Here is a 12240-nt window from a genome sequence, read left to right as displayed (position 1 = left end):
CTTCAGTGTATCTGAGAAATACCAAAATTGTGCCAGTTTTTCACTGTCAGATTAAAAATATAATGAAGATGCTGTTTCCAGAAATAAGCTCAAACAAAGGTCAACATCTATCTGGGCTCTGTTTGTATATGTTCTCTAATATGTCTCTTCATGATTTGATATGATTAATAGATATTAAGTAAATAATATTTGTGGCCGGACGGAAAGCCTGAATCCCTTTTGATTATCAATTCACTCCAGCATCACTATAAACTCTTTAACTTGTGAAATATTAATGCAGAGCAGAGAGACAAGAGAGAGAGCACAAAGACAACATCTGTTCTATTCGTTGATTAATTATTGAGTATGAAAAAAATTATAATAATTACCTGGCATGTTGCCCTCGGCTTTGCCACACTGGACCCACTTGCCCCCCTGGTACCTCCAGTGGTGCTGGTCGGCCAGAACCACGTCCACGTAGACGTTGTAGTGAGCAGACGGCTCCAGAGAACTGATGTTGAAGCTCAGGAAGGGGAACATCCTCCTGAATACACACACAAAGGAAAAACTGTATTATTTTGTTTATTTGTATATTTAATTACACTTTTTCCCACATATATCTGTATTTTTTTCATGTTTGAAGAGGTTCAAAGATACTTTACTTAATTAAAAGTCATGAAATTCCAAATTGACTATGTCAAAGTACATAAATAATCCCATACAGACACCATTGTACCACAAGTACTCAGGTATAGTTACATCCCACCACTGGCTAAAATTAAAATTTTCATGCGTTTATTGGAACATCAACAAAAAATGTCTTGTGTGACATTTAGCTGATGTCAAGGAAGTTGACATCAGCTAAATGAAATACAAAATACAACTATCAAGAAAAAAATATATTCCAGCAAACAAAACAAAGCTACACAGAAAGTATTTGTGCACATTCTTAGGGATATAAAATGCATGTGCGACTATTAAACTTTCATAAAGTATAATTAATGAACACTCCACACTTGTTCTGTTTTGTTGTGTTCATCAAAACACTCTCACTTAAATCATTTAGCTCCAGTTGTTTCAGTTGGTCCTCGTTTGTTCAACTTATGCTTCTTCAGTCACGAGTCATATTGACGGACGAGGATGTCTGTTGTGAGGCAGGGAGGTGATTCCTGTCTGGGCCTCGTTGGACCAGAGTAATGCATCAGAGGTGGGGGGGACCAGTGAAACAGGAAGGGGGGGTGTAGGTGAATATTTAATGCTGCTGTTAATAAAAGATGGCGCCCAGAAATCCCTCCCCCCTCTTAATTGCAGGAGCTTTACATGTTGAGCTTGTTTTGATCACTGGGGGCTTCAGATAGACGGGGTGACCGGGAGGTCAGGGTCTTTCCCCGGGCACCATGATGACCCAGTGAACACCACGACGACCCAGTGATCACCACGGCGACCGAGTAGCATCATGATGATCCAGTTGTATCACAACCACCCAGTGAACACCACGATGACCCAGTAGCATCACGACCACCCAGTGAACACCACCACGACCCAGTGATCACCACGGCGACCGAGTAGCATCATGATGATCCAGTTGTATCACAACCACCCAGTGAACACCACGATGACCCAGTAGCATCATGACGATCCAGTGAACACCACCACGACCCAGTAGCATCACGACCACCCAGTGAACACCACCACGACCCAGTGATCACCACGGCGACCGAGTAGCATCATGATGATCCAGTTGTATCACAACCACCCAGTGAACACCTCGATGACCCAGTAGCATCATGACGATCCAGTGAACACCTCCACGACCCAGTAGCATTACGACGATCCAGTAGCATCATGATGATCCAGTTGTATCACAACCACCCAGTGAACACCACGATGACCCAGTAGCATCATGACGATCCAGTGAACACCACCACGACCCAGTAGCATCACGACCACCCAGTGAACACCACCATGACCCAGTAGCATCACGACCACCCAGTGAACACCACGATGACCCAGTAGCATCATGACGATCCAGTGAACACCACCACGACCCAGTAGCATCACGACCACCCAGTGAACACCACCATGACCCAGTAGCATCACGACCACCCAGTGAACACCACGATGACCCAGTAGCATCATGACGATCCAGTGAACACCACCACGACCCAGTAGCATCATAACGACCCAGTGAACACCACCACGACCCAGTAGCATCACGGCGATCCAGTGAACACCACCACGACCCAGTGAACTCCACGACGATCCAGTGAACACCACGACGACCCAGTGAACTTCACGACGATCCAGTGAACTCCACGACGACCCAGTAGCATCACGACGACCCGGCGTGATGGGTTAAAGAAACCAAGGGAAAGAGTGAGAGAGACGCACACACACACACACACACACACATGCACGTACGACATGGACACTGAAAACACGAAACCACAAACACACCGCCACAGACGAGCGCTGGCGACGTGCCACAGTATAGACAAAACATTCAGAGTGCTGCTGACAGAGGAGCACTTACTGTACTTACTGTACTGCCTCTGTGCAGCAGTTACCATTTACAGTACAGAGCACACAACAGTGAACATCACCGCATTAAAAAAACATTCTTTGGCCAAACCAGCCTCTTAATTTGATCCTACTCAGCCTCAGTGGATCGACCAAAGTTAGAGGGATTCATCCTCCAGGGACCAGGACAAACTTCCATGGCAACATGTATAAGTGTTGTTGAGCTATTTAAATGCTGTTTCAACGTTTAAGTGTAAAATCAACAAGTTTGTGAGAGATTATGTGCTCGGATAGAGCCAGTGCTCTTCCCCCCCCCTTCATGCTAAGCTAAGCTAACGGGCTGCAGGCTGTAGCTTCATATTTATTAGGTGATATCGACCGACTCATATTACTGCATTGTGTTCATAGATCAGGGCAACGTGTTTTTACATTTGGCCCAGTTGCTTTACACGTGGCTAACAGCTCCTGAGGCTACGCAGCAAATTCCGCCATACCAATAAATATTGTTGTTTCAAAACAAACTAAGCAAAAGTATAAAAAGTAATCCCTGTGGCTTAGATGAGTCATTGTTGTACCAAACTGTACCAAAGAAAAAGGCTATTTCTATTAATTTCTCTTCTGAGACGTTGAAGTGTGGGTTGGAACAAACAGATAAGATCTGATGTCTATTCGACCGCAGCTGTTAATACACTAACGCCTGGTCACAAACAACCTTTAAAAATACACAGATTCTTTGGCCTGATAAGACGTTTTCAGAGAAGAGATAAACCCGTGCGTTGGAGTTGAGTGCCACGTTTAAAAAAAGCCGTCGACTCGTGTGGATGTGTCGCTCGTCGCATTTCACATTCAGCGTGTTCCTCCCTGAAGCAGTTCTGGTCATTTAGTGGCGATAAAAACACAAAGGGAGACGATGCGTGCGAGGCCTTGGTGTGCAGACCGGTGGGACACCTCGGGGCCCGATCTCAGGGCCCGACCTCGGGGCCCGATCTCAGGGCCTGATCTCAGGGCCCGACCTCGGGGCCCGATCTCAGGGCCCGACCTCGGGGCCCGACCTCAGGGCCCGACCTCGGGGCCTCGACACCGACACGTGTCCGCAATCTGAGTATCAACCACTAAACTTCATTTACTTCAATTTTATTTAATTTTTCACACGTACAGCACCTTTTGGGGGTTTTTTGCACAATTTAAAGGATGAGGCCGCGGTAATTTTCCACATTTGTCTCATCATCGTGAACGCTAGTACTGAGCGTGCTGACGTCGTCTTATTCCTCCGAGGCCCCGGAGCTCTGTTGTTGTTCCGAATCTATTAAAAACGCGCCGTTGCAGCGAAACGCTGGTGTCACACCGCAGCTGAAAATAGTCCCCGCAGGACTGTTTCCTTCTGTGTGTGTGTGCCCAGTGTTTTCCAGAGAAATGAATCATATTTTTCTTTGTTTTTATGACTTTGCTACAAATTGCTAATACAACTTATAATAATATCATATTGGCATATCAAGTGTTGAGAAACAATTTAAATGGACGCACCCAAACTCAACTCATAAATGTACTCAGATATGAAGAATACTATATCAATTAAAAACACTGTCAAAATATATCTTTACCCTCCAAATATTAAAGCCCCGTAGCACCACACTGGTACAGTATCTTTCCAATGTGTGTTTCATGCATTCTCTCTGAGTCAAACTTTCCACGACTTTATGTGAAGGAGAAAATCACATTCACAAATACTCCACATTCCACACACACACACACACACACACACACACACACACACACACACACAGACTGGGTGGTAAGACAAAACCCCTCAGCGAGCGGGTCCCAGTTGGGTCCTTCTGGCTACATGGCGAGTCCAGTTTAACAATCAATCATAATTCTCCGTGAAACACAATCGGCAGCAGCAGCTCTTTAGTGGCTCTCGGGGAACAGGTGACGGGGCTCTTCTTCCCCCGCGCCGTTTAGTGCGAGTGAAAACAGAAACTCGGCGGCTCGGCCGGCGGATTAACCCTCCTGCACTCTCTGTGTGTGAGAGAGAGAGAGAAAGTATAGACATCGGGGATTCACTTGTACTAGAGGCTTTTATAGGAAATCAGTACTTGGTGAGAGAGAGAGAGGAGGAAACCATAGAAAACACAACACAGGGCGGCATTTGCATGTGTGGGTTTGGTGTTCAGGCTTCATTGTGCAGAGTTCATAGAGGGAAGCTGGAGAACACCAAACACATGTTTGTGTGCAGGTTTGCGTCAGTGATTTTTAATCTTCGTGTGACGTCTCCGTGCAGCAGATGATCTCACAGTGGGGCCGATACCTCGGACGCGTCGGACGCCAGTCGGGGGAATCAGACCTGGCAGCCCCGCAGCCGGGCGGACAGACCGCCCTGACAGACCTGCCACCGTGCCACTCCGACTCAACGGATACTTGACGGTGATGACGGGCGGCTGCTTCTCCAGGTACATGTACGCACACAAACACTCATAACTGTCTCCAGACACAATACCACAGAGAGCGTGGTGAACCGAGCAGTGAGACAGAGACAGTGCCGGTGGTGGTGACATTCAAAAAGAGAAGAAGCTAAATAAACTGTGTGGATGTCAGGGAGAGGGGGATGAAGGGGAGGGAGGAGAGGAAGGGGAGGAAGGGGAGGAAGAGGAGGAAGGGGAGGAAGGAGAGAGGATGGAGAGGAAGAGGAGGAATGAGAGGAAGGGGAGGAAGGGGAGGAAGGAGAGGAAGGGGAGAGGAAGGGGAGAGGAAGGAGAGGAAGAGGAGGAAGGGGAGGAAGGAGAGAGGATGGAGAGAAAGAGGAGGAAGGGGAGGAATGAGAGAAAGGGGAGGAAGGGGAGGAAGGGGAGGAAGGAGAGGAAGGGGAGGAAGGGGAGTAAGGAGAGGAAGGGGAGGAAGGGGAGGAAGGGGAGGAAGGAGAGGAAGGGGAGAGGAAGGAGAGGAAGAGGAGGAAGGGGAGGAAGGAGAGGAAGGGGAGGGAGGTGAGGAAGGGGAGGAAGGGGAGGAAGGGGAGGAAGGAGAGGAAGAGGAGGAAGGGGAGGAATGAGAGAGGATGGAGAGGAAGAGGAGGAAGGGGAGGAATGAGAGGAAGGGGAGGAAGGAGAGGAAGGGGAGGAAGGGGAGAGGATGGAGAGAGGATGGAGAGGAAGAGGAGGAAGGGGAGGAAGGAGAGGAAGAGGAGGAAGGGGAGGAAGGAGAGGAAGGAGAGAGGAAGGAGAGGAAGGGGAGAGAATGGAGAGGAATGAGAGGAAGGAGAGGAAGAGAAGGAAGGAGAGGAAGAGGAGGAAGGGGAGGAAGGAGAGGAAGAGGAGGAAGGAGAGGAAGAGGAGGAAGGGGAGGAAGGGGAGGAAGAGAAGGAAGGAGAGGAAGAGGAGGACGGGGAGGAAGAGAAGGAAGGAGAGGAAGAGGAGGAAGGGGAGGAAGGAGAGGAAGAGGAGGAAGGAGAGGAAGAGGAGGAAGGGGAGGAAGGGGAGGAAGAGAAGGAAGGAGAGGAAGAGGAGGAAGGGGAGGAAGGGGAGGAAGGAGAGGAAGAGGAGCAAGGAGAGGAAGAGAAGGAAGGAGAGGAAGAGGAGAAAGGAGAGGAAGAGGAGGAAGAGGAGGAAGGGGAGGAAGGAGAGGAAGAGGAGGAAGAGGAGGAAGGGGAGGAAGGGGAGAGCGTTGTGTGGACAGAGGAGGATAGGGGGGAGGAGGTCAGAGGATGGAGCAGAGGTTGGAGTGGAGGGAGGGAGGCGAGGAGGGTCTGTTGTCGGGGGATGCAGGAGGAAGAGGAGCAGGGGGTATTCACCAGGGAGATGGACTCTTCCACACGAGCGCACCCGCTGATTCATCCGGACAGGAGCTCAGGTCCAGTGTTTGTCAACGCGAGTTCGCGCCTGATCGTCTGTGACCAGGAACATGCCAGTGTACAGCTGCTGCCGGACACCAGCCCCCCCCCCCCCCCCCCCCCCCCCTTCCTCACACCGAGCCCCCCCCCCCCTCACAGATTTACATTTCTTTGACAGTGAACTGAATATCTCTGGTGAGTGGACGAAACCCAAACCTCATCTCGTGGTTTTTGGGGAAACACAATCAACATTTTTCACCTTCTTATGGACCAAACAACTGATCGATAATAACGAGAAGATATTCCTCAGATTGATCGATAATGAAAACAATCGTCAGTCGCAGCTCAGGTGACGTTTCAGTCGTGCGGCGCAGAATCTACAGTGCAGCATCATCTGTTGATTTCATGCTTCAAACGATGGTCAAAATCAAGCCTTCACCGTCTGTGACACCGTCAAGGCCATTTGTTTCCTACAGTGAAGATATGAATATTAAAAAATAGATCTCAAGTATACAGATTCCTCCGCAGACACAGGAGTAGATGTACTGCAGCGGGGAACTATTTTCATCAGCGGATTAATACACATTTGGTGCTCTACAGTCTTAGTGGGTATTTCCCGGCAGCAGGACAGTGTGTGTGTGTGTGTGTGTGTGTGTGTGTGTGTGTGTGGTACTGTGTGAGTCAAAATAATAATACCACAGTGCGTGTGGTTACTGCGATGAAGGAACATGTCGCCCGTTGCAGCAGCGTCGCTCGCTGATGTAATTTTAATATTTTTTTGGTACGACAGTGGAGCCATGAGGCTCGGAGGAATGAGACACACAACACACACACACACACACCACATTTTATCCAATTTTGTCCAAACACTTCTTAGTGTTCTTATTTTGGGGACATTTATTGTCAGTAAATTAATAATAAGCCCACGTGGTGAGGAAGCTGGCCTAATATGTGCAATCTACATAAGTGTTTTCAAGTGCAACACTGACTTATTACAAGCGTCCGTAACGTGGAACGAGAGGAAGCGCTTGTTGAGCGTGGCAGAGAATATTGGCACAGTAGATGTTTCTGTGGAAAAAAAAGAAGCTGCATATATGCACACGCATAAACAGCTGAACAGGAAGTGACGGGTCATATGCTGTCAAAACCTTCAACCATAGTCCCACTTCTGCTTTCAGACGCACAACGAGATCATTGATGCAGCAGACGACCAAACATTCCTAAACACAGCCTCTCATGGTAACGATTTGAGATGTAAAAATCCAAAAAGAGAACCTGTCTGACACGATGATCACTGTTCCACGTCTGCAGCCACAGAGGAGACGCCCACTCTAATTTCCTTGGTGATGTGAAGTGATCATTCGCAGAGCGTGTAACATGTACCTACTCTGGAAAGAGACACGAGCACTCAACTGTGCGTATGAATGCAGAGGACTGCACTTTGATTAGAAACCTTTGGTGACGGGATCGTTCTCGTACGGCGGGGTCAGAGGTGTGGTTTTCTGCGATGCTCTGGTTGATTCAGATCAGGAGAGTCGCCAAATGAAATCAAAGGTCCATTTCCTCTCTGCCGCACCGTCCGACCCACGCGTGTCACAGTTTGGACTCGGTGGAGCGGAGCGAGTCAGGTGAGCGTGACTCCGCCGACTCTGAGGATTTCTTCTTTTTTCTCTGAATCTCCGTCTTGTTTTCCCCCCTGAAAGGCGTCGGAGGGTCCTGCCGTGTTCCTGCGACCTCTGCCTCGGTCGCGGGGGTCGCGGGCCGAGGGCCGAGGGCCGAGCGAGCGGCCCCCCCGGGGGGCCTGAGGTGACTTCCACTCTGGTGTGGTGGTCTGAATTTAGCTCGTGAGGAAGTGTAGATGAATTCCACGCCCCCACCCTCCCCGAGACCGCGAAAAATGTCTCCAGATTTCAAAGCCCATGGTGCGGTGTATATACACAAGAGCCAGAGGGGGGAAAAAAAAGACTTCTGAGAGATCTGTGAGTGTCTGGTGCAGGCGGAAGAAAGGAGAGTCGAGTCTCTTACTTCCTGAACTTCAAAGATGCCTGGGCTCCCCTCCTCTTGGCGTGGCCCATCTGAAGGCTCGGCCGCGTGTCTGACCCTTCCCTCGGCTCCACGCCACGCACTCTCTTTCTCCCTGTGATTAACATTGCACACACTTCTCTCTGTGAAAAACACTGCAAAGTTACTGTGGGAGCCCAGATGAGAGTTTGAGAAGGTCCGTCCGCCGCGGATGGGGACAACCCATCCTCTGTTGTCAGGAGCTCTTGCACCTCCGTCACGCACGTTGTGCCGAGCACTCGCAGCTCTGCATGCCGGGCCCCCGGGGAACCCGCGAGATGAAAGGGAGGAGAGAACAGTTTTTCACGGGGTGGATTTTTTTCTTTCTTCAAATTTCCGTAATCTAGAGGTTTGTGGCTTCTTTTTGTGTGCAAAAGTGAGAATTGGCTTTTTCTTGTTGCACGCGGAAGGATAACACCTCCGTGCCCCCGGTGCACCGATCATCTTATTATTGTGGGTAAAGTATTTACAGATTTGTGTGTGTGTGTGTGTGTGTGTGTGGGAAGAAAAGTAGAAAAAGTCTTGCGAGTGTGTGTTAATGTGTTTCCTATATATGTGCGGGAGGAAAAATGTGTTTCAAAATAGAAATGATACCATAATACACACACACACACACACACACACACACACACACACACACACACACACATTTTTGTGTTCAACTTAAAAGAAAAAAAACACAAAACACAAATATTTTACATTTAAAAGAGGATTTCTTAACTTAAAAAAACAACAAAACGTTTATTTTGACTCTGCTCTCAGAATGAGTGTGACAGCAGAGTCAACCAGAGAGTGAAGAAACTTGCAGGTCAAAGGGGGAATATATATATATATATATATATATATATATATATATATATATATATATATATATATATATATATATATATATATATATATTTTTTTTTTTTTACTATAATTTTGCAGCTGGCAAATTTGAAATTCCTGTTTTAAAACATTTAATCCTCCAGTTTTGAAAACTAGGAAAAACAATGTGTTTAAAGTGTTTTTAAGACGTTACAATTATGAGATTATTCATACAACAACTTTAATTTGGCTTCAGAAATACGAGCCATGAGTGAATATATATATATATATATATATATATATATATATATATATATATATATATATATATATATATATATATATATATATATATTCCCCCTTTGACCTGCAAGTTTCTTTGCTCTCTGGTTGACTCTGCTGTCACATTCATTCTGAGAGCAAAATAAACGTCTTTTTATTTTATATATATAGATATAGATATAGATATCTATATAGATATATAGATATCGATATAGATATATATCATTGTCCTATAATGTGACTGCGCACTTGTTTTCCGAGCCATGAGAAGCTAAAGGCCTGAAACCTTCTGTCAAACTCGGGTGTCGCGTATTAGCGCATTAATCCTCCTCGACGTGATGGCTGCGTCCTGATGCTCGGTGACCCACCGGAGGGGCCCCGGCAGCGGCGTCTCCTCCTGCCCCCCCCCCCCCCCTCTCGGACCAGGAGCTCCCCTGTGACATGTTATTATTACTACTATAATATATCATATTATTACTGACGTCATCTCTTCAAGTCTCGGTTTCACTGACGTCTCCAGAAGCCGCCAGCTCCAAATGACGCGCAGAGGTTTAAACTTTAATAAAGACACGAGATGAGAAGATCACAAATTTTCCCTCCGATTGGATTTTTCTTCTTCTACAGTTTTGAGATAAATATGTAAAACAAAAACAAAAAAAGGTTTAATGAAAAGTTGCGGGGCCCCGGAGAGTGTAAAGGTCAAGCAGAGGTGTCAAATGGTTTTACAGCAATATTGATATTTGTCTCCTCTTCGTCATTTCTCTCATCGACTTTTTGCCCAAAGCAAAAAAAAATTCGAACCGGTCACGAAGGATATAATTTTACAAAAACGTCATGATCAGTTTAGAATGAAAATTAATAGCACAAAGGAACTGCTCCTAATTATTATTTGATGAATTCAGAAACTTTGTTCTAGTTCATTTATAATTAAATATTGCTCATCGTGTCTTGGCTCTGAGCATTTTTTGCGCCAAAAAACTACAAAGATGTCGATTCGACTTAAATATGTTACACGTGAAGGTTCATGGTTCTTTTCTCATCGGCACAGCCGCCACCTGACCACAGAGGTGCTGGTGAAATGTCCGTGTAGTAAAGACTCGCAGGAGCCAAACGACATGGGTCGATAAACTCTGACCTCTGTTCCGTCGCCTCAACGCAGCAGCAACACGCGAGGGATGTTTAATAGAAGTTACTGTGACGTACAGTGAGGTGGATGATTATATCATTCAAATTAAATTAAATTAAAAAAAAAAAACAGGTCGTGCGTAATTTAAAAAGTGAGTGGAACCAGAAGCGCAGCAGTGCGTAATTTCTTGGTTCGCTTCTAATACCAAGATCTGATCACAACCGCGGACAGACGGTGTTTAAAGTGCAGTTCCACTGATGGGACCCTGTCGACTGTTGACTTACCTCCCCTGCTTGGTGATGATCATCTCGGTCTGGAACTTGTGGAACTTGGCCCAGAGCGGGTAGTTGTTGAGCAGAGCCTGAGTCTTCCCGCTCACCTGGAGCCCAGGTAAAGGGTAGAGAGGCGGCCGCTGGTAGCCGTGCTGAAAGCCGCCGGGGTACGTCTCCGGCGACGGGGAGTACATGTCTTTGCCACCGGCGGGGAACCCGTCCCCCGCCGCCGCGATGTAGCCCTGCCCGCCGGCTCCGCTTCTCGACGGCGGCGGCGGCGGCGACCGCACTGCGCCGTACGGGCAGCCGCCGAGGCTCTGCGCGTAAAACCTGCCCGGCTGCGCTCCGAACCCGCCTCCCACCGCCGGCTCCGGGTGGAACGGCAGAGCCAGCGCGTCCTGGCCGCCCTGCACCGAGTCCGGGTAGTAAAACCTCGCGTCCTGAATCCCCATCTTCAACTCGGCTAGATCCCTGCTGCTGCTGCTGCTGCTGCTGCCGCTGCCGCCGCCGCGGTGGTGCTGGTGGTGGAGGAGGTGCTGGCTGCTGGTGTCCGCGCTCTTTCCGAAAGTTTGCGTTTCAGCCCCAGTCAACATGCTGAGGTGGAGGTTGCCGCCTATGCCGCCCATTTGCAGCCCCGCTCGCGGCCGGTGCGTAATGTCATGGGTGTCCGCTCGTGCGTCCAGACAATAAAGAACATGTACAGTGAAGAATATTAAAGTAAAAGCTGGACTGGTTCTCCTCCTCAACTGCAGCGCACGGACATGCCACTAACTTTTCTCTCGGTCTATCAGAGCCTCACACATCAACTCATACGACTAATGTAAAAACTCAATATTGACTATTTATCTTCCAACTTTTTTTTTTTTTGAATCCCCGAGTGGGTGATTCTTCTTGTCTTTATTTTTTGAGTCGCCACCAGAGACTCACACACACGCTCCGTTTTCCAACCGATGATATATACATTTTGTAAGTGCTCGTGTTATGGAGGTGTGTCTGATGCGGAGGCGCGACGTGATAGGCTCCAGATATGACAGAGCCTTCCCCTCATCATCATCATCATCATCATCACCACAGTGCAAGTCGACACACACACACACACACACACACACTGCCCCGTAACACAGGGACTATAATTAAATTCATATAAAACGGATGTTTTTAAATATTAATAATTATAAATAGGAGCGTTCTTTAAATAACTTCAAATGACTGAAACTAATAATAATAATACAAAATTACATTTGAATATTACAAATTTAACATTCGGGATGTTTTGTGTTAAATGTTTCGTTAAAATCTGCAAATATGACTCATTCATATTATTATGATCTTGTTTTTTCAGTCATAATAAAGTATTTTGATGAACAGTT

The 12240-nt window shown here is 47.4% G+C and overlaps 1 protein-coding gene across 1 annotated transcript in view; it reads right to left on the bottom strand.

Annotated features, from left to right (window-relative positions):
- Window positions 1–11840, bottom strand: part of tbx21 (T-box transcription factor 21) — a 16514-nt gene extending 4674 nt beyond the window's left edge. Inside the window, exons 1-2 of the mRNA XM_035612362.2 lie at window positions 10883–11840; window positions 369–523 (exon numbers count right to left, since the gene is read on the bottom strand). Of these exons, the coding sequence (XP_035468255.2) occupies window positions 369–523; window positions 10883–11496 (769 nt within the window). The 5' untranslated portion in view covers window positions 11497–11840. The remainder of the gene's footprint in view (window positions 1–368; window positions 524–10882) is intronic.
- Window positions 11841–12240: the final 400 nt, after the last annotated feature.

The sequence above is a fragment of the Scophthalmus maximus genome, chromosome 16, assembly GCF_022379125.1.
Source record: "Scophthalmus maximus strain ysfricsl-2021 chromosome 16, ASM2237912v1, whole genome shotgun sequence".
In the NCBI taxonomy this organism is placed as follows: domain Eukaryota; kingdom Metazoa; phylum Chordata; class Actinopteri; order Pleuronectiformes; family Scophthalmidae; genus Scophthalmus; species Scophthalmus maximus.
Note: the sequence above shows the minus strand (reverse complement) of the source record. Positions and strands in the feature narration are given on the sequence as shown.